The sequence below is a fragment of the Bos javanicus genome, chromosome 16, assembly GCF_032452875.1.
Source record: "Bos javanicus breed banteng chromosome 16, ARS-OSU_banteng_1.0, whole genome shotgun sequence".
In the NCBI taxonomy this organism is placed as follows: Eukaryota; Metazoa; Chordata; class Mammalia; order Artiodactyla; family Bovidae; genus Bos; species Bos javanicus.
Window position 1 is genome coordinate 24,342,234 of NC_083883.1, and position 25,496 is coordinate 24,367,729.

Genomic DNA, 25,496 nt, shown 5'->3' on the forward strand with positions numbered 1-25,496 from the left:
GGACCAACTGGTATATATTCTGGAAAAGTCTTGCTGAGAACATACCCTTGAAGTTATTTCAGAAAACAAGCACCATGTCAGGGAGAAATGATGTATCTGCTACCTTGAAACCTATTTCTAAAGACATTTAAACATGTGGCAAGTAAACACTGCAAGAATTCTTTGGCAAGAAGGTAAAAGTGGCCTCAGTCAGATCCAGAGTTTAAATTTAATGCCCTCAAATCCATTATTCCTCACAATGCTAAAAACAGACCAGATTGCATCAAAATTGTGGTTTCCAACTAACAGTCTCTGCTGACATGTTAATATTAAAGATGATTACAAACAATGAATTCTCCTCTCCTCCTTCGTCAAAAAGATTTATTTTATTCAGGTTGAAAATGTGCCAATATATTTTTAAGTCTCCCTTATAGTTAGGTTTGCTATGCGACTAAGTCCTAAATAATGTATTGCAGAAAAAGCTTGGCAAGATTTCTGAAAATAACTTCAAAGTAGACTAAGGTGGTAGTCTTTCTGTCCCCTTCTTCCTTCCTGGGATGCATGTAAGATGGCTGGAGCTTCAGCAGCCATTTAGACCATGATATAAACTTCATGGGGAAGCTACATGGAATAAGACTGAGTTCCTGAGGATGTCATGTGATATCATACTGATCCTGTACATAGCTCTGTGCTTGTCACTAAATGTAACTTCTAACAGACAATGTTACCAAGACACTTAAATGAACTGACCCAGGCATATGGATATGGAACTCAAATTTTTAAAAAATGAATCTTGCTAGGTTTTGCCATCTTGAATCTGAAAAACCCAGCATTCTAGTTTTGGAAAGATTTGATTCAAGCACGGCCCTGCAAACTGGAATGAACCTTGCAGGGGCAAGAAACTGAATTCAGGAACTGACAATGTGAGAACTGAAAAGAAGGACATAAAGAAGAGTTTTTAAGTACCTATGTGTTGGTCAAACTTAAAGGATGTGTCAGTTGGACTATGGGTCAAATGTTGTTGATATGATCTGAGTTCATGATTAAAAAAAGAAAGCAAGCAAGCATAAAGAATTAAACACTGTTATCAATGAGAAGCTGAAGAAGGATAGCACTGTTCAGCTACTGGGGTAAAAAGCTAACTAACTTTTGTCCTGGATTTTTGTAAGAAGTACCTTTCCACATGCGTATTGCAATTCCTCTAGCTACATCCAACAAAATAACTCTGCCAAAATCATCTGTTACTGCTGCCAGTGTGTTACATGGAGACAGACATATACTTTCACCATGGCGTCTAGAATCTGGAAGCCCAAATCTGATATTTAAAAGAAAAAAGAAAGCAGAAATCAAAGTTCAATCTAGAAATAAATAAAAGAATAATGAAATACAGCAACAAAACAGACTGAATCTGATTTTACATTAATATAAAGAAATATGAATTTTGTATGGATTAATAGTTAAATTTATTAACTAATCACAACAGACATTTTATAATACAAAATACATAAGGAACTTTCTTCTATTATATAATAATACCTAAGTTTTATCTCAGAGATATTTGATACAGAATACCCACAACCTTATTTTTTCAGAGTATCAAGTACAACTATATCTTTCCTTGATTAAGCAATATGTCATATGAAACTACCCTGACAACCAATTAATTTTAGAATACTTTGCTCCTACACTCACATCTTTGTCTATATTTTCTTATTTCTAATCTTTTCTCTTTCTTCTTCTCTAGATAGCATATCCTGCTGATATCAGTGTAACTGCCTGAAGCAAGAACTTTCCTTCTTCTAAATAGTTATCTGTATACTGTTCTTGGTCTATAATCAATCCTATTAGAACTGTGGGTAAAATAAAAGTAAGGAAGTACTGAGAAAGAACCAGAATAGCTCATTTTGAAAAAACTTCCTGAGACAAAGTACTCAGAAACTTTGTTACATCCATGCAGTGCATAAGGCCATTTGCCTTATTTCTTCATACTTGGGTGACTGGGGATGTGATATGTTAGATGGAAAAAACTCTAGAAGATAATCTTCAATACATTTTGAAGTGACGTGAAGTTGCTCAGTCGTGTCCGACTCTTTTCGACCCAGTGGACTGTAGCCCACCAGGCTCCTCCGTCCATGGGATTCTCCAGGCAAGAATACTGGAGTGGGTTGCCATTTCCTTCTCCAGGGGATCTTCCCGACCCAGGGATTGAACCCAGGTCTCCCGCATTGCGGGCAGACGCTTTAACCTCTGAGCCACCAGGGAAGCCCCAGTAGATAATTAGCTATATCTCTTCAGTTGAAGAACATCTAAAAAAAGGGAGAGGTTTTTATTTCCCTTCATGGTGGTACTTTATATTGAGTAATAAAAAAGGATATAAAAACAGAATCAAGCAACACCCATGCCCTCTCCCTGCAAAACCTGACAAATCCACTAAATATCCCCCAGTACTGCTGGAACAAACAAGGAAGCATAAGCCAGCATTATTCAAGCATAATGCCTGAATATATGTGATCCCATTTTTACTTTTTTTTTTTTAAGAAATCACTATGTCCTTTTTAAGGTTCTACAGCTTATCAGTAAACTGAACTTTTTACTGAAAGAAGTTCAATAGCTATCAAAAACCCAATATTTCTACTGTACATCTAAGTGTACAGTGTTGTAAGCACACACCCAACACACACACACACAAAATAAGCCATCTATTACATGATGGGGAGACAAGTGTCATTAAAACAGATAGGAACCACTCTTCTCATGAAGTTTACATTCTGGTAGAAAACATTAGTCTCACATTAATGACTTATAGGAGCTCCAAAGACTCAAGAAATCAATAAATCAGCTAAGCACATGGAAAGACCATACATTTAACAGTCCATTTCTAAAAATACTAAAATGCAAGAGGAACACGACAGACTTGCCTTACAGCTAATGGGGTAGCTGGTTCCACCTTGGGTTTTTGCTTCTGGAAAGCTTCTTCTTCATGCTTGCTCTTCCAACCAAGCCAACCACTGAAAGAAAGAGCATTTAGACTAAAACCACGGATTCCAGTGTTTTAATGTGCAGACCATCCAAATACAAGTTAAAACTAAGTGAGATGAAAATTAGATTATTTAAACTGATGTCATTACCTGGCAGCATTAAATAAAGCGGAAGTGAGTTTACTTGCCACTGCAAGTGCAACGTGAGATAATAGTGGTTGCGTGCTTCCCTGAAAAACAGAACATTTGAAAGATGACAAATAAACAAAATACACTTTCTAAATGAGATGCACTTTAAAAAGGTAGGGGGTAGAAATATAATCAGAAGTTTTAACTCTACAGTTGAAAAGTAAAATCACTAATAGTTTATAATCTTCATGATTTCCCTCTTTAAATTGTAGTCAATTAAAAAATCTAAACTAGGACATTGCTGCTGCTGCTGCTAAGTCGCTTCAATCGTGTCTGACTCTGTGCGACTCCAGAGACGGCAGCCCACCAGGCTCCCCCATCCCTGGGATTCTCCAGGCAAGAACACTGGAGTGGGTTGCCATTTCCTTCCCCAATGCATGAAAGTGAAAAGTGAAAGTGAAGTCACTCAGGTTGTCTACTTGAAAGCTATACAGTCGTGTCCAACCCCTAGCGACCCCATGGACTGCAGTCTACCAGGCTCCTCCATCCATGGGATTTTCCAGGCAAGAGTACTGGAGTGGGGTGCCATTGCCTTCTCCAAAACTAGGACATTGAAATGGCCTTATTCTAACAGGGCTATTGATTTCTCATTCATACCGAACTAGCTCTTTTCCCTCTTTTTAAAATATTTTTTTCAGTCAGTTTTTATTTAGAAATACTTCATATTGTACAAAACTTATTTTAAATTTAAGTATAGCTGGTTTACAATGTTGTGTTAGTTTCAGGTATACAGCAAAGTGATTCGGTTTTATATACACACATACATTTCAGATTCTTTTCCATTACTGATTATTACAAGATACTGAATATAGCTCCCTGTGCTATATAGTAAATCCTTGTTGGTTACCTATTTTATTTACTGGAGTGTATATCTATTCATCCCAAACTCCTAATTTATCCCCCCCCCACCTATTTTTTAAAAATATATTTTTGTTAAAGTTAAAAAGACTGTTTGGACAATTCTGAGAAGGGCGCTTTTTATGTTAGAAATCAGAGCTGCCAAGTCTAATACCTAAATCTCCCCAATTTTAGGGAGCAGTTTCACCACTTCATCAGCTATAGTTGGCAGCTCATTCTATCTTTACAATTCCTCATTTACTCAACTCCCTCATGGGCCAACATCACTAACAACTCTAAGCTTCTGACTAACTGCACCAATATTTTAAAACAACTCAACTAAGAATTCGGGGCATCAGAAACAAAGAAGGCTGCTTATTTTACATTGACTTTAGTACATTTTCAGTTAATCTAAAGAATTTAGAAGAAAGTGAGTTGAGACTAATTTCAGCTTATACTGAAACTTACAAATGTAAACTGCTTAATCTTTTTAAGGCTATTACCATATCCAATTTGTATATACATTGAAAATCAAAATCAATGATGAAACACTTACCTCTAAAGCATAGAAGAAGCCTGTAAATGGACTGGACCCTACAGTGATATACTGAGACATGGCTGGTGGGCTGTTTTTAATTGCTGCATTATATCCACCGATATTGGAGGCAGTCTTCATTTGATCAAAAGGGGACAGAGTCATAATACCTAATGACAAAACAGCAACAATATGTAATTTTAATGCACTGAAATGACACTGTCATTTTAGATTACTAGATTTTTATTAGAACTCCATTCTAAAATGCTAACTGCTGAGTGTCATTTAATAGATAAAAGTCATTTTTCAAAGCTATAAGATCAATGCCATAAAACATCCATAAGATATTAAAACTGCCATCTACAATTCCTCTAAGCTATAAAATGTATAAAACAATTTAAGCATTAATTTTTTAGACAGATAAAAACTTCAAATGGTACAAGAAGTATAGAATCTACCAATATCTCCAGGTATAAGTTTACTTTTTTGAGGTAACAACTGAAATATTTTCTTACATTGCTTTCCAGAAATGTAGGTACATAAATGACAGCACACCAAATCAACTGATGTGTGCCCTGTTTTTTTAAATTTAATAAAATATCAAGGAGACATGCCTCATTCTTGGCAGTCACTCAGAGTATTCCACTGTGTGGTCATGCCATAATTGATCCGACCTTCTGATGGACATCTGAATTGGTTCTCACTTTTACCACTACAAATAATGCTGCGATATATGACCTTGACAGATCTTTGCATACCTATATATAAGCTCATCTGTATGGCAAGTCCTCATCAACAGAAGAGCAGGCTCAAAAGGGGATCTACATTTGTAAACAATTTTATTAAGTGCTGTGACACGGCATTCCACAGAGGCAGTGCTGCCTCACATCCACACCAGAAAGGCAGTAGAGCACCTCTGCTCCCATATCCTCTCCCAAAGTGAAAACAAACCCTTTCAAACATCTGCTTTTTAGTCCAGAAATCCCCAGCCTTCCATAATGAAGAGTTACTGCTGATCTCCCCATGGAGCTAAGAGTAAATGTAGACAATGCTGAGGAGCAGTAGAGGAAAAGCCAACATCATTTAAATTCACCTTGGCGGGAGAGAGAGGAGGGGGCAAGTGAGCTTAGAGATCTAGAAAGTAAAGATCTGCTGCTAGATTTCGTCTCGGGTGATGTCTTCCAGCTCAGATGCTCCTGGTACATAAAGACAGCCAGTTCTGAACACAAACATACTGCAGAATGGAACAGGAGTTATTCTCATTTTCCTATGTATGTACTGCCTCTATTTTGAATGCATTGCTCCTGAAAGAGAGTCCTGGGAAAGGAACTGCTTTTCAGGTGTTCATAAGTAAACGTCTTACTGGATTTAGGATTTAAAGTCATCAAATTTTAATCCTTACAAAAGTTGACCTATTCTGAAAGATTAGAATGCCTGTTCTGTGTTTATGAATGAATTCATGATTCAATATACAAAGTGTTTTTATGACATGATTAAATATGCTGACTGTACCAGCACAAAATCAAAGGCTGAATGGTATCACATATAAATTGAAATTTTAAGTTTCAAAATGCTTTCTCTTCGTACTCTACACACTATAGGTGTGTGATTTTGTTTTTTGAGTCACCAATTTTAGCATTATTTTTCACTGATTGAAGATAAATGAAAATATAACTTACAGTCCTTCTTTTTCTCTCCATATTCTTCCAATATAACCATATCTCAAATTTTAAATTAAATTCACATTCACCCTTCTCACTATAAAGAACTCTAAGCATTACTGCTGAGACGAGCTGCCTACTGTAATTACATTGCCTTAAATGTACATTTTTTTTTCCTTCTGAATTTGTTACTACCTTGTCTTTTAGGGTTTTCCCTGAACATCTGAGGCCTTTCCACACTGTGAAACACCTTACAGTTCTTAATGTAAACTTCCGTAAGGTTAAAGTCACTAGATAATCCTCGAGGCCTGTATACTGGCTAAAGAAGGTCACTTTGATAAAATGGCATTTGAACAGACACCTGTTTGAAGTGAGGGAGAGAGCCATGTGACTAGCTGGGTAAAACTCCAGGCAGAAGGGACAACTGCAAAGGCTCCAAAGTGGGAGGACGCTTGGTGTAGCGGAGGAGCGAAAGTAGATCAGCGCGGGGGAACACAGGGGTGAGAAAGGGGCAGTTCTGCAGGAGATTCAAGGCCTTTGGGTTTTATGAGGAAGAAGATGGGAAGCTGCTGGAAGGTTGTGAGCAGAGAAGTGGCAAAAATATGAATCACATTCTACCAGGATCATGTTAGCTGCTACTGGGTAAAGACATTTTAGGACAAGAAGAAAGGCAGCAGAAAGACCAGTTAGGATTTTCACTTCCTCAGTAGCTCAGGCAAAAGGCAACGGTGGTGTGGCCTACCATGCCAACAATGACGGAGAGGAGACGTGGTCAGATCCAGATTTACCGTGAGGGCAGCTGAGACAAAGGTGGACTGGATGAGGACCGGTGAGGAAAAAAAGAGAATCAAGGATGACTCAAAAGCTTGTGGTGCAAGCAAGAGGAGACAACAAGAGAGAAGCACAGAGGAGGACCAAGTTTGATGGGAGAAGTCAAGAATTAGGTTTGGGATATGTTAAGTTCGGATACCCCGGGGGAAGCGTTCACCAGGAGCTGGAAAATGAGTAAGAAGTTTAGTGAAGTCAGGACTGGAGTCAAAATGGAGATGCTGTGAGCTGATTTCTTGTTCTTGTGTTTCAGAGCTTTGAAAATAGGGGGTGGAAATAAATATTTATTCTTAAATGTACTCCGATGCAGCTTTCATTCTCACCATTCCACTTAAACTTCTAAGAATCAATGAACGTTGTCAAATCTCCTTTCTTGAATTCTGTAACGCATTCCACAGTTAACCATTCCCTCCCAAATTTATACTGATAATCTGGACCTCTTCCCTGACCTTTAGACTCATGTATCTGTCTACCTGGCATCTCCATTTGGAAGTCTGCATCAGAAGTTAACCTGTAAAAACCATAACTCTCCACTCGTTCACTCCTCCCGCTTCCTTCTCCTATCCTCTTTTCTGCCACAGCCCGAACATTCACCCAGTTGCTCACACTTAAAAACTAAGAAATCTCTGATTCTTCCCTTTCTCTCTTTTCTAATATCCATCCCTTAGCAAGTGCCAACTACATCTCCAATCTGTTTACTCTCTAGCACCACTGCCTCCTCCTGAGACAAAATCCTCATTCTCTCTTGTTCCAACAAACTCTTTGCTGGTCTCCTTGCTCTCATTTCATTCTCCTTCAGGTTTTGACTGCATGCCATCCCCTCTCCCCTCTAGACCAGGCCTCTGTCTCTGCTGCTTTCTCTCCCAGAATGCATATCCTACGTTCACACAGTGGCTGCTTCCCATCCTTCGTGTCTCAGGAGAGGCCTTTGCTCACCTGTGTACCTAGTCCCCTCCTTCCTTTACTTCTGTCATAACCTCTGCTTATTTTCATGATGCTCACTAACATTTTGTTATTACCGTATTTATTCATTTGGTTTAATTGTTTCTCTTTTGTCTCCCCATCACAAGAATCTAAGCTTCATCAGGGCAGCGGTCCTGTCTGCCTTGTATTTCTAGCACCAAAACTAGTGTCTGGGACACAACAGGTATTCATTCATTTCTTTGTTGAATGAGTTAATCAGACCTTTACATAAAGATGTACATGGAATAAAGCTCATGGCATGCCCCCTCTTTTTTATTTTTCCATTTTGTAGGCTGGGAGATAAATGAATAGAATAAAATTTTCTATCCAATCATTTCTCCTAGCCTGTTTCAATGTTCCAAAGTTTAATTAACAGAACAAGGAAGTCACCTTGAACTGAACTCAACACTTTGGAGTTTTGCAACATTTTTGTGTTCATAAAAAGTAAAGATAAATGGAATGTCTACCAACAGTGTGCTTATTACAGATTATAGGCAGACCTTGGAAATATCGCAGGTTCAATTCCAGACCATCAAAAGAAAGTATCGCAGCCAAGTGAGTAAATGAATATTTCGGTTTCCCAGTGCAAATAAAAATATGTTTATACTATACTGTAGCCTGTTAAGAGTACAATGGTATGGTGTCTTAAAAAACAATGAACATACCTTAATTTAAAAATACTTCATTGCTAAAAATTGCTAACCATCATCTCAGCCTTCAGTGACGCCTAATCTTGTCGCTGGTAGAGGAGTTTGAAATATTTCAAGAATTACCAAAATATGACATAGAAACATGAAGTGAGTAAATGCTTTTGGAAAAATAGCACCCAGAGATTTGCTTGACAAAGGGCTGCCACAAACCTACAATCTGTGAAAAATGTAGTATCTTCGAAGTGCAATAAAGCAAAGTGCAATAAAACAAGGTCTATCTGTATTCCATACAAGAAATGCAACAACACACAAAGGCGCTCTGTGTCAGGTATCTTCAGTTCACCCCTCTGGATTCACACTCCTTCCTTCTCTCCCTCCCAGTGTGTGCATGTTATGAACCCAGACTCTGAGCTGGATTCAGACAATGGGAAGCCCCACCAGGAGGTCAAAGACAGAAAAGAAAATGAAGTCAGGATACGTATTTCCTTGGGACCATTGGCCAAAAACCACCCTGCTCTTAAGCTGCTGATTCTACTCATTATCTCGAATGAGTAGAATTTAGGCCTAGGAGGAGCTAACAGTTGCACTGCTAATGAGCCCTGAGACACTGGACTATCCAATTCAGTGTGGTTCTCCTATACTACGACTGTATAAGTAGTTTCTCAGCAAAACCTCATCCAGTTATCTTATTTTTTCTTTATCTTTTATGTGCTATTTGAAAACTCTAACAAGCATATAATATTAAACAGAAAAATAGGAATATATTTAAAAATAACATTTCCTTCTTCTCTACCGCCATTTCTACTCTTAGGTCAGAAGCCCATCACTTCTTACTGAGATTATCATAGCTTTCTTACTGCACTTAAGTTTCTCGTCTTGACCCATTCAAGTGATTTTTCCAACAGGCTAAGTGATAGTACCATTTTCTTGTTCAGAATCTTTTAAGGACTCTCAACATGGTGATGAGAAAAATAAAACTTCCTGTGCACAGTATCCTAGGCCTTCACAATCTGGCTGCTCCTCACAGGCTGGCCTCACTCGGGCCAGTTGTCAGTTTCTCCTGCACACAACGCATTTCCACCGCCATGTGAACCTTGTTCGATAAACTGCCTCCCTGATGCTTGCCCTCCTGGCCAAATCCCACTCATTCTTTCAATCTCAGATTGAGGTCAACCTCCAGTTCCCTGATTCCCTTGGGCTTTTCCTCTGCCCCCACCCCGGAGGAATAGGTCCACTTGCTGATTCTGACAACTGTCACATGCTGCTGCTGCTGCTAAGTCGCTTCAGTCGTGTCCGACTCTGTGCGACCCCATAGACCGGCAGCCCAACAGGCTCCGCCGTCCCTGGGATTCTCCAGGCAAGAACACTGGAGTGGGTTGCCATTTCCTTCCCCAATGCATGAAAGTGAAAAGTGAAAGTGAAGTCGCTCAGTCGTGTCCAACTATTAGCGACCCCATGGACTGCAGCCTACCAGGCTCCTCTGTCCACGGGATTTTCCAGGCAAGAATACCGGAGTGGGGTGCTACTGCCTTCTCCCTGTCACATGCTGTAATACTGTAATTGTTTTCACATGTTTCTCCCAACCAGCTACATGCATCCTGACAGCAGAAACCAAGTCTCTCCATCTCTGCATTCCTCACACCTAACATAACAAGCCTTCAAATACAGGTCACAAGAAGACATACGCTTTGCTCTATACTTTGTTGATCTAAATGTTACATTTTTAGAAGACTGATCTGGCAATTATATGAATCAAACTCATCTGTATAAAACTTAAGTCAAATAGTGGGTGATCCAAGACTGTACAGTAGGGACTTCCCTGATGGTCCAGTGGTTAAGACTTTGCCTTCCAATGCAAGGGGTGCAGTTGGATCCCTGGTCAAGGGAGCTAAGATCCAACATGCCTCATGGCCAATAAACCAAAACATAAAACAGAAGCAATACTGTAACAAATTCAAAAAAGATTTTAAAAATGACTCATATTAAAAAACAATCTTATAAAAACAAAACAACAAAAAAACTGTACAGTACTGCTTATGCTAAGGGGATAATTACTAAAACCACTACCATTCCTTAAAGACATTAACTTCATCTCTAAGTCTAAACTACCCTCCAAATGTCTCACTGAAGATAATGATTTTCTTTTCACATGAGAATAAATGTTATTTGCTACGTTGTGACCAACTCTTTGCAACCTCACAGACTGCAGCCCACCAGACTCCTCTGTCCATGGGATTTCCCAGGCAAGAATACTAGAGTGGGTTGCCATTTCCTTTTCCAGGGGATCTTCCAGTATCCAGGGACCAAACCCATGTCTCCTGCATTGGCAGGTAGATTTTTTTTTAACCACTGAGCCATCAGGGAAGCCCTGAGAATAAATCTACATTTCCAATAAATGAGATACTTCTATTAAAAAGTATAAGAAGTTCCAAAAGAACTGGAACTAGTAATGGCTTACCAATACTAGCATGATCAATAATTGTGTCAATATCTTGTAGACCCCATTTCTTATACGCTAATGGTGGTGGCTGGATGTTCTCATTGCCTGATGCTGCAGCTGTCAAAGATAAAAATTAGACAAACCAAACTTAAATATAATGGAGAAAATGAAGTTTTACCAAAAATCATTAAAAATATAATAACGACTTATTATTCTAAACTAATTAAAAATAAAGTAATATAAACCATGCATACAGTGAGATTTACTCACACGAAGACAATATACATAAATTACATATATTAAAAGACTAACTTGGCTGACATAAGAGATTCTGGAACACTTAAGGAATTAGAAAACACGACTAAAAACTCTAGACTACCATCAAAAATCAAGGTGAATTCAAACTGCAATTGAAGCCAAGTATGCAATTTCTCCCTCTTGAGAAAGACAGTGAATAAAATCCCTGAAGCAGCAACTAGTGTCTTAGTGAAACCTGATGGTACACCCCGCAGAAGCACACATGACAAAACAGAAGGATCTCAGATGCAAATAACTGAGACCAGGCTTGACAGAAAGATATGCTAACAGCGACAGCACTGCCAAGAAAATGAAGGAAATGCTGATCATCAACCATGGCATTTCCACCTAGGGAGAGAGGAATGAAAAGAAAAGCAGCAGTTACACCTGGGGCCACAGGTTCATGCACAAGACCCCATGTGTCAGTACATTCTCAGGCTATGTATTAGAATACAGCTGGATTCTTGTCATTTATTCAGGAAGATGAAGAAAAGTACTCTGACAAAGGAAAACAGTAATCCTCTAAGCACTTCAGATTTGAAAGTAAGGCCAACCAGAGAGAGTTTTCCTATACTGTGAAATAAAAGTCACAACAATCTGTAGCTAAGTAATCAGATATTTAGAGCAACTTATAGTAAGAGGGCAGTAAATGGCTTACTTACTTGCTAGGAGATAAAATGGCTTTATGATCTCATACATAATAAAATAAATGGCAATTCAAAAGTAGTAAAAATGAAATGTCTAATGATACCAATTAAAGCATAACTGTCTATTTCTAGTTTATTTTACTGCAGAATTCTTATGCATAGAAAATTACAAAATTCTGAAACCTATAGAAAATTCTTATAGAAATTTCTATAGAAAATGACATATATATTAATGGTGACTATTTGAAATTTCTCCAAAATAAAAGACATTGAAACTTTACATGGACTAAATTTAAATAATTTAAAAGATTATGAAAATAGGTATAAAAATTCAAACAAATTCTGACTTTAGAGAAAAGCATGTACTACTAAAGAACCACATAACCAAGAAGATACTGATCATATATATCCACCTGTTGAAAAAACAGTGAAAACTGTTCTATTGCAATGTGAGATGCTGCATTCTCTCCCTGGAAGAAATTGCTTCTTCTGTGTCTTACAGTTTAGTTCTGGATTTATGAACAATCTTTATGAACTGGATAGCACATCTGAATTAAACTCTGCTTTATGGGAGCTAAATCATTTACAAGCTAAACTTTGCTCTTTTTAGGGCCATGAAGGCTCCTTTATTCTAAACCAGAAGAAAATGGGGTAAGTCAGCACCAACACTGGTATCTGCACTGACTTGGGGCTTTTTTACTTTTATTTTAATATCTTTAAAACTGGAATCTTAAAACTGATGGCGTGACTCTTACTGGCAGCATTTTTGCTTCTTATTGGAACAGAAAATAACAGTACATCTTGATTTTTAATGAAACACAATATCCTCAAATAGCCTCAGAGTTTAAACTAGGGGTAGGGAAGGTTAAAGTGCACGGTTCATGCCAAAGTCTGGAACTGACATAGTTGCCTACATAGATTATATTTAGGGCTCTTAAGTTTTTTCTGTTCAGAAGTGTTTCAAGTTAGCTAAAAGCAGCTCACGCTGCCTGCCTGTTGAGTCCTGCCTAGTGTGAGGAAAACGCCCCCTGCACACAATCCGCTTTCTTCACCCCAGAGAATGGAAGCAAGGCAGAATCACAAGATTTTAGTATGCTGGCCCAAGTGGCACTCATCTAGTGAGAAATCTGGTTCCTCAGTGAGACACAACTGAATTCTCTATCCCAGTGCTGAACTTCTCTCTTAACTGGCCAAGACATATTGCTGAATTAGTAAAAAAAAAAAAAAAAAAAAAAAGCCAACCATTCAGCTGGCAACATGAGAGCTGAAGATCTAGTCCTCTCCTTTATCTTACTAATTAAGCAATCTACTGTGCTTAGTCGCTCAGTCATGTTCAACTCTCTGCAACCTCATGGACTGTAGCCTACCAGGCTCCTCTGTCCATGGGGATTCTCCAGGCAAGAACATTGGAGTGGGTTGCCTTGCTCTCCTCCAGGGGATCTTCCCAACCCAGGGATCAAACCCAGGTCTCCTGCACTGCAGGTGGATTCTTTACCATCTGAGCCGCCAGGGAAGCAATCTACTACACTCTCATTTCTATAGTAGTGGGTTTGTTTTTTTTTCCTTCTCTTTAGAACTAGTTCAGAAGCCCTTTTTAATTTAGAAGACATATTTTTCTAAGTAGATTAAATTAAATAAGACAAATATCACCACAAGTTAGCTATTTCTTGCCCCAAATTACCTTTTGCTACCTGATTTCGACAAGCACGAAGAGACTGAAAAAGGCTAAATCCATCAATAGTCACAATGGCAGCTGGATATAATATACTCAACTCTTCATTCTGTTAAAGGAATAAGAAAGAAGAAAATATTTCCATTATTGCCAAATAAGCATATCTATGTTTCTGTTTTAGCTGAATATCACGATTAATGTAAAATAAAGGAATACTGTAACTAAACAACCGTCAAACACCCAACACACAAGACAATAGCAGGCAGAGGAACAGTAAAAAACAAATAGACTTTTTTTTGAATGCCTTTTGGTCAAGGACTTAAAATTCTTCTCAAATATGAGCCTTTGTACATGGTGAATATTTTCAGGATAGACAAAGGGAGTAACCCAAAAAGTACAAGTTTCATAAAAGTGAAATTTAGTCACTACATGGATGCAAACAACACATAAAAGTAAAAAGAAGAGAAAAACTCACCTGAAATCCCAGACGTATTTCAGTATATAGGGTCATACATAATCACACACTTTTGTACAAGACTATACCATATACAGTATTCTATAACAGGTTTTTCCTTATTCAGTAATATATCAATGATATTCTTCCATTTCAGTAAGTGAGCAAATCAATTTTTGTTGTGGCGATGCTATATTGCATCATATGTGCCAAAATTTCAGTTATTACTGATGGACTTTAGTTTGGTCTGCTGATTCCAGTCTCCCTCTTTACCATCCACACTCCACAGCTGGAGTGATCTTCCTGAGACACAGCAGAACAAGCTACTCCCCTGATTAAATCTCTCCACTGGCTCCCTTCTGCACTTAGAATAAAACCTAAACTCTACCCAAGCTTCAAGATGGGGCCTCTCCCTCCAACATCATCTCACCCCTCTCCCCCTGCACCCTGAACACAGAGGTCATTGCACCTTCACCTCCCAAGTCACTGCCTGCCTTTCTTTAGATCACTCAGGTCTTGGCACAAATGTGGTTGCTCTGAAAGGCTACTCCTGAGTCTGTCTCAAACATCAATTCCATTTCCTTGTCTCATTTCAATCTCATCAACATGATTACTTCCCTCACAGAACCTATCAGAGGCTGGAAACATCCTGAAAAATCTCCAGCTGTTCATCATTGGTTACCCTCCGTCACCTCCAAACTGTAGGCTCCACAAAAGCAGAAACCTTGCATGTCTGGTTCAAAAATGGATTCTCAGTGATTACAACTAGGCTGGGTACATAACGGGCAGTAAATAAATGTTTATGAATGAATGAAATATTTTCATTATTACGAACATCACTGCAGTAAACATTCTTTTGTATGTATCTTTTCACATCACTTTGATCTAAATTCCTTCAGGGAGGTCTGTTGGGTCACAGAGCATTCACAATTTTCATTTTCATTCATATTATTAAACTATCTCAAGGAAGTACCTATCCGTTTATAATTCCACCGACAATACATGACAGTGCCTGATTCTCCCTCTGTCACCAAGTTTTGTTAATCTTCACCTTTGCCAATCTGAAAGGTGAAAAATTATCCAAATGTAGCTGCTTATAATTCTGAGATTATCAGTATCATTCACAAGTTTATCATATGCTGTCGATCAGTTATATTTCTTTTTTGGAGAACTGCCTTGTCCTTTTTTTCTACTGGACTGTTGGGGTGTTTCCATTTTTAAACATTTCTGTGGGCCACAAGGGGTGGGAGCTGATGTCGGGGTTCTCATGACACTTTGACAATGCCTAGCTTACGCAGTCCACCGAGCATGGCAGTGGGGGAGAGGTCCCTGACAGGGAGGAGCTAACCACCAGCTAGCCAAGTATCTCCAAAACAAGACTGTTTTCCTGAAAAAGATACTCTTATAAACACCAATGTCCAAAAGCTGCAGAAATTGAGCTAAATGATAGGGATCTCTGTGCAAAAACCACAGAAGAGGTTTCTTTGGCATTCCAGAAAAACATCTCCCTTTAGAATCTTCTCCTGCAATGACCAGTCGTCCCACCTACTATACTCACTGCCCCCAGTTCTGAATTACAAGGAAATCTGCTCTTGTGATCTTTAATAGATGTGGGAGTGCACTAAAGATGCAGCAAATAGATATTTCTGATATACAAACTGATATATATTGGAACGAAAGATGCTTATGTAAAATACAGAGTAACAACAAAGACTTCCCTCCATGTGTTTAATAAATATTTTTCAGTGAAAAGATTTTGACTCACAAAAGCAAATAGCAAGTATTTAAATGTGAGTTATATTTTTCCACCAGCTCTAAAAACAGATTATTACAAACACAGTCAAGTTTAAAGTATTTAAAGAACCTTCATCTTCCAGGGAATTTGTTTTTTTTTTTTTTAAATGGCTCTTGAGAGGCAGCTTCAATAAATAGATCACCGTCTTGGATTTCCAACAGTTCCTTGTTTGTTTCCTGCAATAGTTCCATTTTCTCCCAACTCCTTACGATCAGCATTGTAACTTAAGTCTTCAGCTTTCAGTTTCATTTTCCTATAATGGGTCCTGGGAAGAGTTCGTTCAGTATCTGTGACTTCAGTCATCATCTTCAATCTAGTCTTTGTACCTCTGGGGTAGTTCTGTATCACTACAGGCATGATGGCATTTCATTTTATTTCCTACTATCACCTCAAACATGTACAAAATCAAATGCCTCAATGCAGGAGATCTTAGAGCCAACTCATTTTTCTCTTTAAATTTGACACCTTGGGACTTTCTTGGTGGTCCAGTGGTTAAGAATCTGCCTTGCAATGCAGGGGATGCAGGTTCAACCCCTGGTAGGGGAACTAAGATCCCACATGCAGTGGAGCAACTAAGCCCAGACGCTGCAAGCCCTGAGCCTGAGCACCACAACTAGAGAGTCTGTGTGCCACAGCCAAAGATCGCACATGCCATCACTAAGACCAGATGCAGCCCCCAAAAAATTCAGCATCTCGATACAGTACCCAGTCCTGTCGAATGTTCCTCCCTTTTCCCACAGCCATTCCAGTCCTGGCTCGCAGCACTGCACTCTATTACTGATAACTGAAAAAACAGGATAACTAGCCTCCCTGATTCCAGATTCTCACAAGTCCAATTCATCCAGAACAAGGTCCTTCAAGATCCCTTTGATGATACTACTTCCTTCTCATATCTCTGCTAAGTCACTTCAGTCGTGTCCGACTCTGTGCGACCCCACAGACGGCAGCCCACCAGGCTCCCCCGTCCCTGGGATTCTCCAGGCAAGAACACTGGAGTGGGTTGCCATTTCCTTCTCCAATGCATGAAAGTGAAAAAATAAAGTGAAGTCGCTCAGTCGTGTCCGACTCCCAGCAACCCCATGGACTGCAGCCCACCAGGCCCCTCCATCCATGGGATTTTCCAGGCAAGAGTACTGGAGTGGGTTGCCATATCTCTAGTAGCTTCTAAATCTTCTGAAGCAATTCTGATTTTCGCTTCACTTTCAAATTCATGAAAACAATCTGGTCACTCAGACTATTGGACAGTTTCTCAGTTTCTAACACAGTTGATGTCTCACAGTTCCATGTTTGAATCTTTCCTGATTTTTTTCCTAACTACCTAAAATATTTTCCCTTCTTTTCTAAGTTCTATACCCATTTTCAAGGCTTAATTCAAACTCTACCTCCTCAACGAAATTTTCCTTTATTACCCTAGTCCTAATTGAGCTCCCTCTTCTCTAGATTTGCACAGAAGTTATTCTGTTCATGTAAATTAGCAGCTCATAAGGTAATGCTTAATACTACTGATTAACTCAATCACCAGTATGAACAGATATTAGTCTATTCTTACTGGTTAAATTTCACTCCAGTCTATCACACAATTTACGTCCACAAAGGAACACAATATACATTCATCTGCTTACTTCAAACCTCTTGGAAGCCGGACAGCACCAAGAGAGAAGGCATATTATATAGTTTTGATGATGTACCACACAAGATGTGCTGAACAAGAGCATATTAGTTCATGTGCCTCTACAATTACTGTAGACACAATCAAAATTTTTGACTGTGAGACAACCAAAATCTCACACAGCACCTAGGAAGAAGTGAAAACTGTGGAGTGCCTTAGACACTCAATAGTATTTTCTCTATCAAAATTTTCAATGAATATAAAATATTTTCCACAGTAAATAAAAACTGAATAACCCCTTTTCTGAGAAATAGATTAGTGCAATATAGTAGCACTATTAACTCTGTTGTTAATAGTGCTAAATCTTTTACTCTACATACTTTTAACACCTACGTCCAAATAAAAAAGATATAAGGTTATATAAAGCCAAGGTTATATAAAGCCATTTTTACCTTAAGTCACTATTAAGTTCTAAAAATGAGAAAATCTTTTGGTTTCCAACTTAAGTGTTTTATTTTACTGTAGAGCAAAGCACACGAAATTTCAGTAAGTAAAAGCAAGACTGGTGTTCCTTACTCAGCTATGAATAGCTTCTATTTCTAAAGTCTGACAGCAGAGCTCACCGTGCCACGAGAAGATACCTTAAAGTTTCCACCCAACAAGAAGGAAGAAACCACTTCAGAGTAAAGCCACTGTCCCTCTGGACACAATCTCTTACGCTACCTGCTCAGTCACACCAGGATGTCGTGGGATTTCGTAGGTCCTGCATTTGAGCTGAAGCACTGAGTCCTCGTTCAGGAGCTGAGCGAGCAGGAGCACGCCGTTCTAGGAGGAAGCACAGAGACGAGCCCTGCTTGTTTTCTTACCAATATACCTGAACAGGTGAGGCTGGGCAAAGAGCGGCATTTCCCCCACAGGTCTTCCACGGATGCCAGGTGGTCAGTCTGCAGAAGAACATGGCTTCTCTTCTCTATAGTTTACAGCAGAACTTTCTACCACCATACCTCCCCTGTCCCAGCCTTCACCCCCATAAGTAATAACTACACATTCAAGTGGCAGGGAGTGAGTCACAAAGGAGTGTGATGGGAATGCGGAACCAGGTTTTCCAGTCAAATGGTGCCTTTCAACTGCGTAACGCTCAACTCACCTCTGTGTAGAAGCGTACGTAACCCGAAGTAAAGCCCACCACAATGCAGGTCCAGTCTGGACGTCCAGTGGAACTCCTGTTACAAACAAAATCAATGATCTTAAGAGTTCATACATCAAACCAAAAAAAAAAAAAAAAAAAGCCTCACTTGACTCACTTATCCTTACCTCTTCTGGCTTGCTAGTGGGATGCACAAAGCACTGGTTACACATTCCCTAAAAACAAAGACAAAATCATATGTTTACCCAATCAATTTATCAATGTCTTTTCTATCTCTATGTTTGGATGTTAAAGGACAATTAAGTGGAAGATGAGTTCTGTGGACCAGTTGTATCCAATACATAAATTTAAAAAATGAGCAAAACTCCACCATAAGGAGGGTAATAAAACCCATTCACATAAAAGCTAACGTCACATTCACTTGAGGTTAATAAAAAAAACAGTATTTTTCATTCTGTATTGTCATGAAAAGCATAAAAGTAAAAAAAGCAAACCTTTACCGTATACAACTGATTATACACAAAAGTAAGAAAACATCAAGGGATCACCAAGCAGTCATTTCCCACTGTTCCCTTCTCCTCCACATAAGTGAAGAACTTGGGAAGAAGGTGGGAGGAACTGGCAATCACATAACAGGCAGACTGCATTTCTGTTGAGAACATGATTCTGGAGACTTGCCATATTTCAACTGGCTGGCTTCTTTTTCTTTTTATATTTTGCAGAAATTGCTGCTGATAACCTATTTCTAAGCACCTGATGAGCTGGATGGTCCCTAAAAGATTTTTTTTTTTTCTGACATGCAGATTTGAGAAAAATTTGTCCCACGCACAGAGACAAGCCTCAAAATTAAAATAATGCCTACTGACTTCTTCCTTAAACTGTCAAAACTCAGGACCATCACCAGTTTATTCAACAAAGTATAAATCCTCTTCCCCATATATCAAACTAGACACCAAACAAAATGAATCTTTTTGGTTGTTTGTTGTCTCTAGGTAACTGAAAACATTAAAGTAACACACTAGCATAAGTGGGTGAGGCTCTTGACAGCCTCGGGCCCTCCTGTCATGCCTGCATGCTTAGTCATGTCTGACTCTTTGTGACCCTTTGGGCTGTAGCCTGCCAGGCTCCTCCGTTCATGGGGTTTTCCAGGCAAGAATACTGCAGTGGGCTACCATTTCCTTCTCCAGGGGATCTTCCCAACCCAGGGATTGAACCCAAATCTGTGTTTCCTGCATTGGAGGTGGATTCTTTACCCACTGAGCGATCCGGGAAGCCCTAAAGTAACTGAACCTTGCATGTGCATTTCTGACAGAAATTAAAAGTCTTCAAAATGCTTAGACTAAATGACTCAAGGAGAAATAGCATTTATTTTGACAAGAGTAGAAAATAATTCACTGAGTCTCTACAGAGTGTCAGGCATGTACTATGGATTTCTATTTGATTGTCTTTTATCTGAATTTAAAGTCTAAAGAACCTTATTCATTCCAACTAGATAACTTTCAGTCATAAAAATTTAACTGAAAACAATTTTTGGCTGCAGGTTCCAGGCTAGCAGCTCCATCACAGAACCATGCTAGAGATCTGGTTTTAAAACTCTAACCAGGTAGATAAGAAACTTGAATTTACTAACTTGCATTTCTTAAGTATTTATGAGTTTTAACAATTAATGTAGCACTGTCCCCTTTAAGTACAAGCTCAGTGCTAACAAAGCAGAGAGGACCATGGCAGCCCTTGACTTTTGGCTGAATAAAATTAACAATGAGGGACTTCCCTGGTGGTCCAGAAGTTAAAAGTGCATACTTCCACTGCAGGAGACACAAGTTTGATCCTTGGTTGGGCAACTAAGATCTCATATGCCATGTGGTATGCTTAAAAAAAAAAAGAGAGAGATAATAATAACAGAGAGCTAAGGAAAAGATTGTTCATGGGGTTCTCAAGGCAAGAATACTGGAGTGGTTTGCCATTCCCTTCTCCAGGGGACCACATGTTGTCATGGGGTCGCAAAGAATCTGACACGACTGAGTGACTGAACTAAAGGAAAAGACAAAATATAGACAGGATATTATGGAGTTCTCTCTGAACTCTCCTGTAAATCCTCTCCAAATGCAAGGGTCGTTTTTTTTTTGGTTCTTTGATTAATAATTACATGGTTAATAAAATTAAAGTTTACTGCCCAAATCATGCTCTACAATCTCTAAAGCTGCAATGAACATACATTTAATCAACATTCCAAATGACGAAACATCTTAGCAGACTGATATACAAGTCAAACAATTTCACATATACATTTAACATATGGAGAGACAAAAAGAACTAACTGGTCCCTACCCCTCTTCAACACTTAAAGAACCACTCCAACCAACAGCAAACTGCATTTCTTCCTTCCCTTTATCACTATGTTTCCATTTTGCTGGAAAAAAAAAAAAAAAATCATCATACAAAATAACTTAAATTACAGCATACTAAAACAGAATTTATTAATTTCATTATTTTCCTTTAGAATGATAGGTGCAGAATTTAATAGTTCTATATTAACTTATGTAGGTCTTTCTATAAGTAAATTTAAGATAATGTTTAAAAATTTTTATAAGATTGTTACAAAACTCTTTAGTCTCTCTTCCAATGCAATCCATATAATAAAGTTATTAATTCTATGTATTACCCCATCATTTTTATTTATAAAACTTTTATCTTCAATTGGCAAAGAAAAATTTTCTAATAGATTTATGCTATTGGAGAGCAAATCTGCTTAACAGCGCAACTCCGTACCCATTTAACACAAGACCTTATTTTGATCAGTGAGGTTTTCCACCTTCTATATATAGCCAAACTTTAATCTTCAACAAAAATTGTAAGCTAAGCTTATACCCCAAAAAGGAAACAAGAGTACTGTGAGCTTTCAAATTAGAGTTGAAAGTCACCCAATTCACATTATTGCTGAGAAGGGGGCAGTGGCCTTTTTAGCTCTAACTGCCCCTTCTGAGAATTGGGCAATGCCCAAAACTGCTTCTGAAGTGCCAGACAGAGACAGCTAGAGTATCTGCAGCCAAGATTGAAAGAGAGGAAAGAAACAGAAGAGAAAGGCAAAGAAAGGGGAAGAGAAAGAAAGAAAAGAGAATCAAAAGTGCTGTGCAACATATCAAGCTATCAAATGCTACCATATAATGGAGAAGTAACACTTTTTCTTTCTACCTAATTCATTTTCTACTCTATGCATTAAATTAAATGAAAATTATAGAGTACTTACGCACTAGAAATACAGCTTTTTGTTCCCGAGCTATAACCATAAGATCATTGGTTGGAGATAATGATAAAATACAATCTTGAAGCCAGCAAGTTTTTTGTGGTTTGCAAGTATTTCCTTCTTCTTCCTGTGAGTAAAACTACAATTACTTCCATGGAAAAATACCAAGAACAGTTCAACTCACCACGTCCACCTTGAGAAGCAATGGAAAAGAAACCTTCCCAATTCTTTTATAGTCTCAATAATATTTGTTATCAAAACATGTCAAAGATGACCAATAAAAAAATACTCACCACAAGCAGATCTCAGTTTTGAAAATTCATGTAACAATTTTAAATAAAACAGATAGCAAGACATTAAAAGAATCTCACATAGGGATCATTCCAGGAATGATTTAGTTAGGAAATCTGGTAACTAATCCTACTTGAGACAGATAGCTAGGGCATCTGCAGCTAGACAGCAAAGAAAATATTACCTGGCACCTATGGCCTGTAAAGTGTAACATTTCTTTTTATGTGATCTGAAAGGTGTTTTATTTTTTTCAACTGAATATGTACTTACTATATAGGTAAATTCCTATGGTTAAAAATTCACAGATCCAAAAAGGTCTTTGCAAAGTCTGACAATTCCTGTGTCCCAGCCACCCTGCTGTTCACTCTGGAGACAGCAGTGCGACTGTATCTCACGTGTATTTCCAGAGACACCATGCACATAGGCAAATATAATTAACTACCCCTTTCCCCTTTCCTGACACAAATGGTAGCATGCTACATACATACTTCTATATTTTTTTTCTCTTAACATATACCTTAGATTTCACTCTACCTAAAGTTCCTAAATTTTTTAATGGCTGTAGAGCATTCCATTGTAGAAACACCCCAGCCCCCACTGATTGACATTTGTGTTGTTCACAGTCTTTTGCTGCTACAAATGATGCTACAATGAATAATTTTATACATTTATCAGTTTATGTGGGAGGATGCCAGTAGGATAAGTTCCTAGTCAAAGGGAATGTGTGTTAGTAAATTTGCTAGCTATGCCCAAATTGTGCTCTGCAGAAGTTGTGTTAACTTATAATCTAACCCAGCAAGTTTTGAAAGTGCTTGCTTCCTCAGGGACTCTTCAAAAGCGCTTTAACTCTGATTTTTGTCCAACTAGCCCATAAAAAGTAGTATCTTAGTCTACAGCATTGCTCTTATGAGTGAGAATGGGTATTTTTTCATATGCTTAAGAGACTTTTCTATGAACAGTATATTGTTCCTTTCCTTTGCAGACCCCCTGTTGGGTTGCTGATCTTTCTCTAATTGATTTGTATATACCTTTTTTTACATAAAGCATTTATTTTTCCTGATAACATTGTATTGCTTATTGGAGATTTATTTTGTTTTATTCAAAACACAGAAAATAGAAGGGGAAAATCACCCACAATTGGGACACCACTGAATTTTCATACTATCATCCTAATGGCTATAGAAGGTTCTTTTCCTTAGAAACTGCCTAACTATTCTGCTATTTAGGCGCATGTTTTGACATTATTAAAAAAAATGCTACAACAAAACCTTTACATACCTTTCCCTTCTTTCGTTTTCTACTTAGCATTTTTACATACAAAGAAAATTGGCCCTTTGAACAAAAGCTTTCCCCAGTTCATGTCATAGCTTAGTTTTCTTCATGCAGAATTTTAAAATTTTATGTCTTAAAATTACTGATCTATTTATATTTACTCTCTTATAGCTCCTAGGTTTTATGTCATTTGATCTTCCACCTTACTCAACCCTACCCGACAGCTTTTGGATTGAATTAACCAAGATGAGAGGGAAGAGGGGGGGAAGAGATGCAGAATGCTGTCATTTAAAAAAAAAAAAAAATTATGGTTTTTAAAGCTTTTAGGACTTCTCTGGTAGCTCAGATGGTAAAGAATCCCCCTGCAATGTGGGAGACCTCGGTTCTACCCCTGGGTTGGGAAGATCTCCTGGAGAAGGGACGGGCAACCCACTCCAGTATTCTTGCCTGGAGAATTCTGTGGACAGAGGAGCCTTGTGGGCTATAGTCCATGGGGTCGCAAAAAAACATGATTGTGTGACTACCACAAACAATAAGAATATATTGCTAGTACAATGAAATTTAAAGGATTTTAAAAACAGAAAATCATCCTAATCAGAAATATTATGGCAGTATTTCTAGGAAAGATAAATATTTCTTGCTGTGATACTATCAAAGAAATGTTTAAAACAGAAATAAAATACGGATTATAAGAAACCCTTAGGAAAATCTCCAAGTAAGTCTGAAACCTCTGGAATAGCCATCGAATTATTTTTCCTTCTCAATGGAACACTGAGGAATCAACCATATTCCTCTTTCTTCCGCAAGGTACGCTAAAGAGGTTGCACTCACTCCCAAAAGATAGGGAGAAGAGTCATACTGGCACGATCCCTTATTTTAGTAAAGCTACAATTTTTAGGACTTTTGTTATCTAGTCTGTTGTTTTTAATGTGTATTTTTCTACATATAAGCCAGGGAGAAAATTATTCCCTAAAAAGTGAAAGTTATAAGGTAAAAGTTGAGTTGTAATTCACTTCTCCCCTGACCCACAATCTCCACCCGAGTACACGGTCTCCGTTTGGCCGGCACGCACCCAGGACTCCTCAAAGCGCCTTGGCCGCTGAGGGCATCACCGCCCTATGGTTTCCTCTAGTTCAATGAGATCCAATTACACTAACTGACGTTCAGGAGTTTTCAAGGGAAAACAGCCTTCAGAAAGAAGAATCAAAGCAGGGAGAGTGATACAGGGTTATTATTTAAGTGTTCTGTTTGATAAGAAATTAAGAGTATCTAAACTCTTTGACTGCTCTATAAAATTTCCATCTCATTGTAATAGAAAAGAAATCCAAACAATGTTCCAGAATAGGGATAATACAGCTCTACTTTTGGCAAGCTCTATAAAAAAAATTTTTTTTAAATAATAGAACATCTATACAAATGGGTTCCTTCCTTTTATAATACTTCCAAAATTTTGTTCAAACAGTAAACTCCAAAAAGTTTGTAAAAATTACTTTTCAACAAAGAGTATTATTCCTGTTTTTATCCTGTTTTCAAAATACTGTCACTAGTAAGGATGAGAGCTGTGTTTACATTTGCCCAAAAGACAAAGAGTTTAAGAAATTCAAAGATGGAAGGCATTTAAAGACTAACTGGCCCACACCTCATTCTACAATAAAGATAAAAGTCTTGGGACGGTTAAAAATATGTACTCCCTGCCACACAATCAGCATCTGAGGCCAGAGGACGACCACTCTCATCTTGGTGGGTGACTGCAACAGGTCTTTAAGAAGCCTTAGGATTTGACGCCCGGAGAAGGAAATGGCACCCACTCCAGTACTCTTGCCTGGAAAATCCCATGGACGGAGGAGCCTGGTAGGCTGCAGTCCATGGGGTTGCGAAGAGTCAGACACGACTGAGCAACTTCATTTCACTTTTCACTTTGATGCATTGGAAAAGGAAATGGCAACCCACTCCAGTGTTCTTTCCTGGAGAATCCCAAGGATGGGGGAGCCTGGCAGGCTGCTGTCTG

General features: G+C 38.4%; 1 protein-coding gene and 1 non-coding gene across 3 annotated transcripts in view; both read right to left on the bottom strand.

Moving 5' to 3' along the window:
• The window catches only part of RAB3GAP2 (RAB3 GTPase activating non-catalytic protein subunit 2), a 103,775-nt gene that overhangs the window by 42,233 nt on the left and 36,046 nt on the right, over positions 1–25,496 (bottom strand). For both annotated transcript variants that reach the window (XM_061382227.1, XM_061382229.1), the window contains exons 3-13: positions 21,929–22,052; positions 21,010–21,091; positions 18,849–18,896; positions 18,682–18,757; positions 18,258–18,359; positions 13,686–13,785; positions 11,079–11,177; positions 4,540–4,688; positions 3,108–3,187; positions 2,898–2,987; positions 1,155–1,294 (exon numbers count right to left, since the gene is read on the bottom strand). In XM_061382227.1, the coding sequence (XP_061238211.1) occupies positions 1,155–1,294; positions 2,898–2,987; positions 3,108–3,187; positions 4,540–4,688; positions 11,079–11,177; positions 13,686–13,785; positions 18,258–18,359; positions 18,682–18,757; positions 18,849–18,896; positions 21,010–21,091; positions 21,929–22,052 (1,090 nt within the window). The remainder of the gene's footprint in view (positions 1–1,154; positions 1,295–2,897; positions 2,988–3,107; positions 3,188–4,539; positions 4,689–11,078; positions 11,178–13,685; positions 13,786–18,257; positions 18,360–18,681; positions 18,758–18,848; positions 18,897–21,009; positions 21,092–21,928; positions 22,053–25,496) is intronic.
• Positions 8,255–8,386, bottom strand: LOC133228289 (small nucleolar RNA SNORA36 family). Its single transcript, XR_009730152.1, has one exon. It is a non-coding gene; the product is annotated as a small nucleolar RNA SNORA36 family (small nucleolar RNA).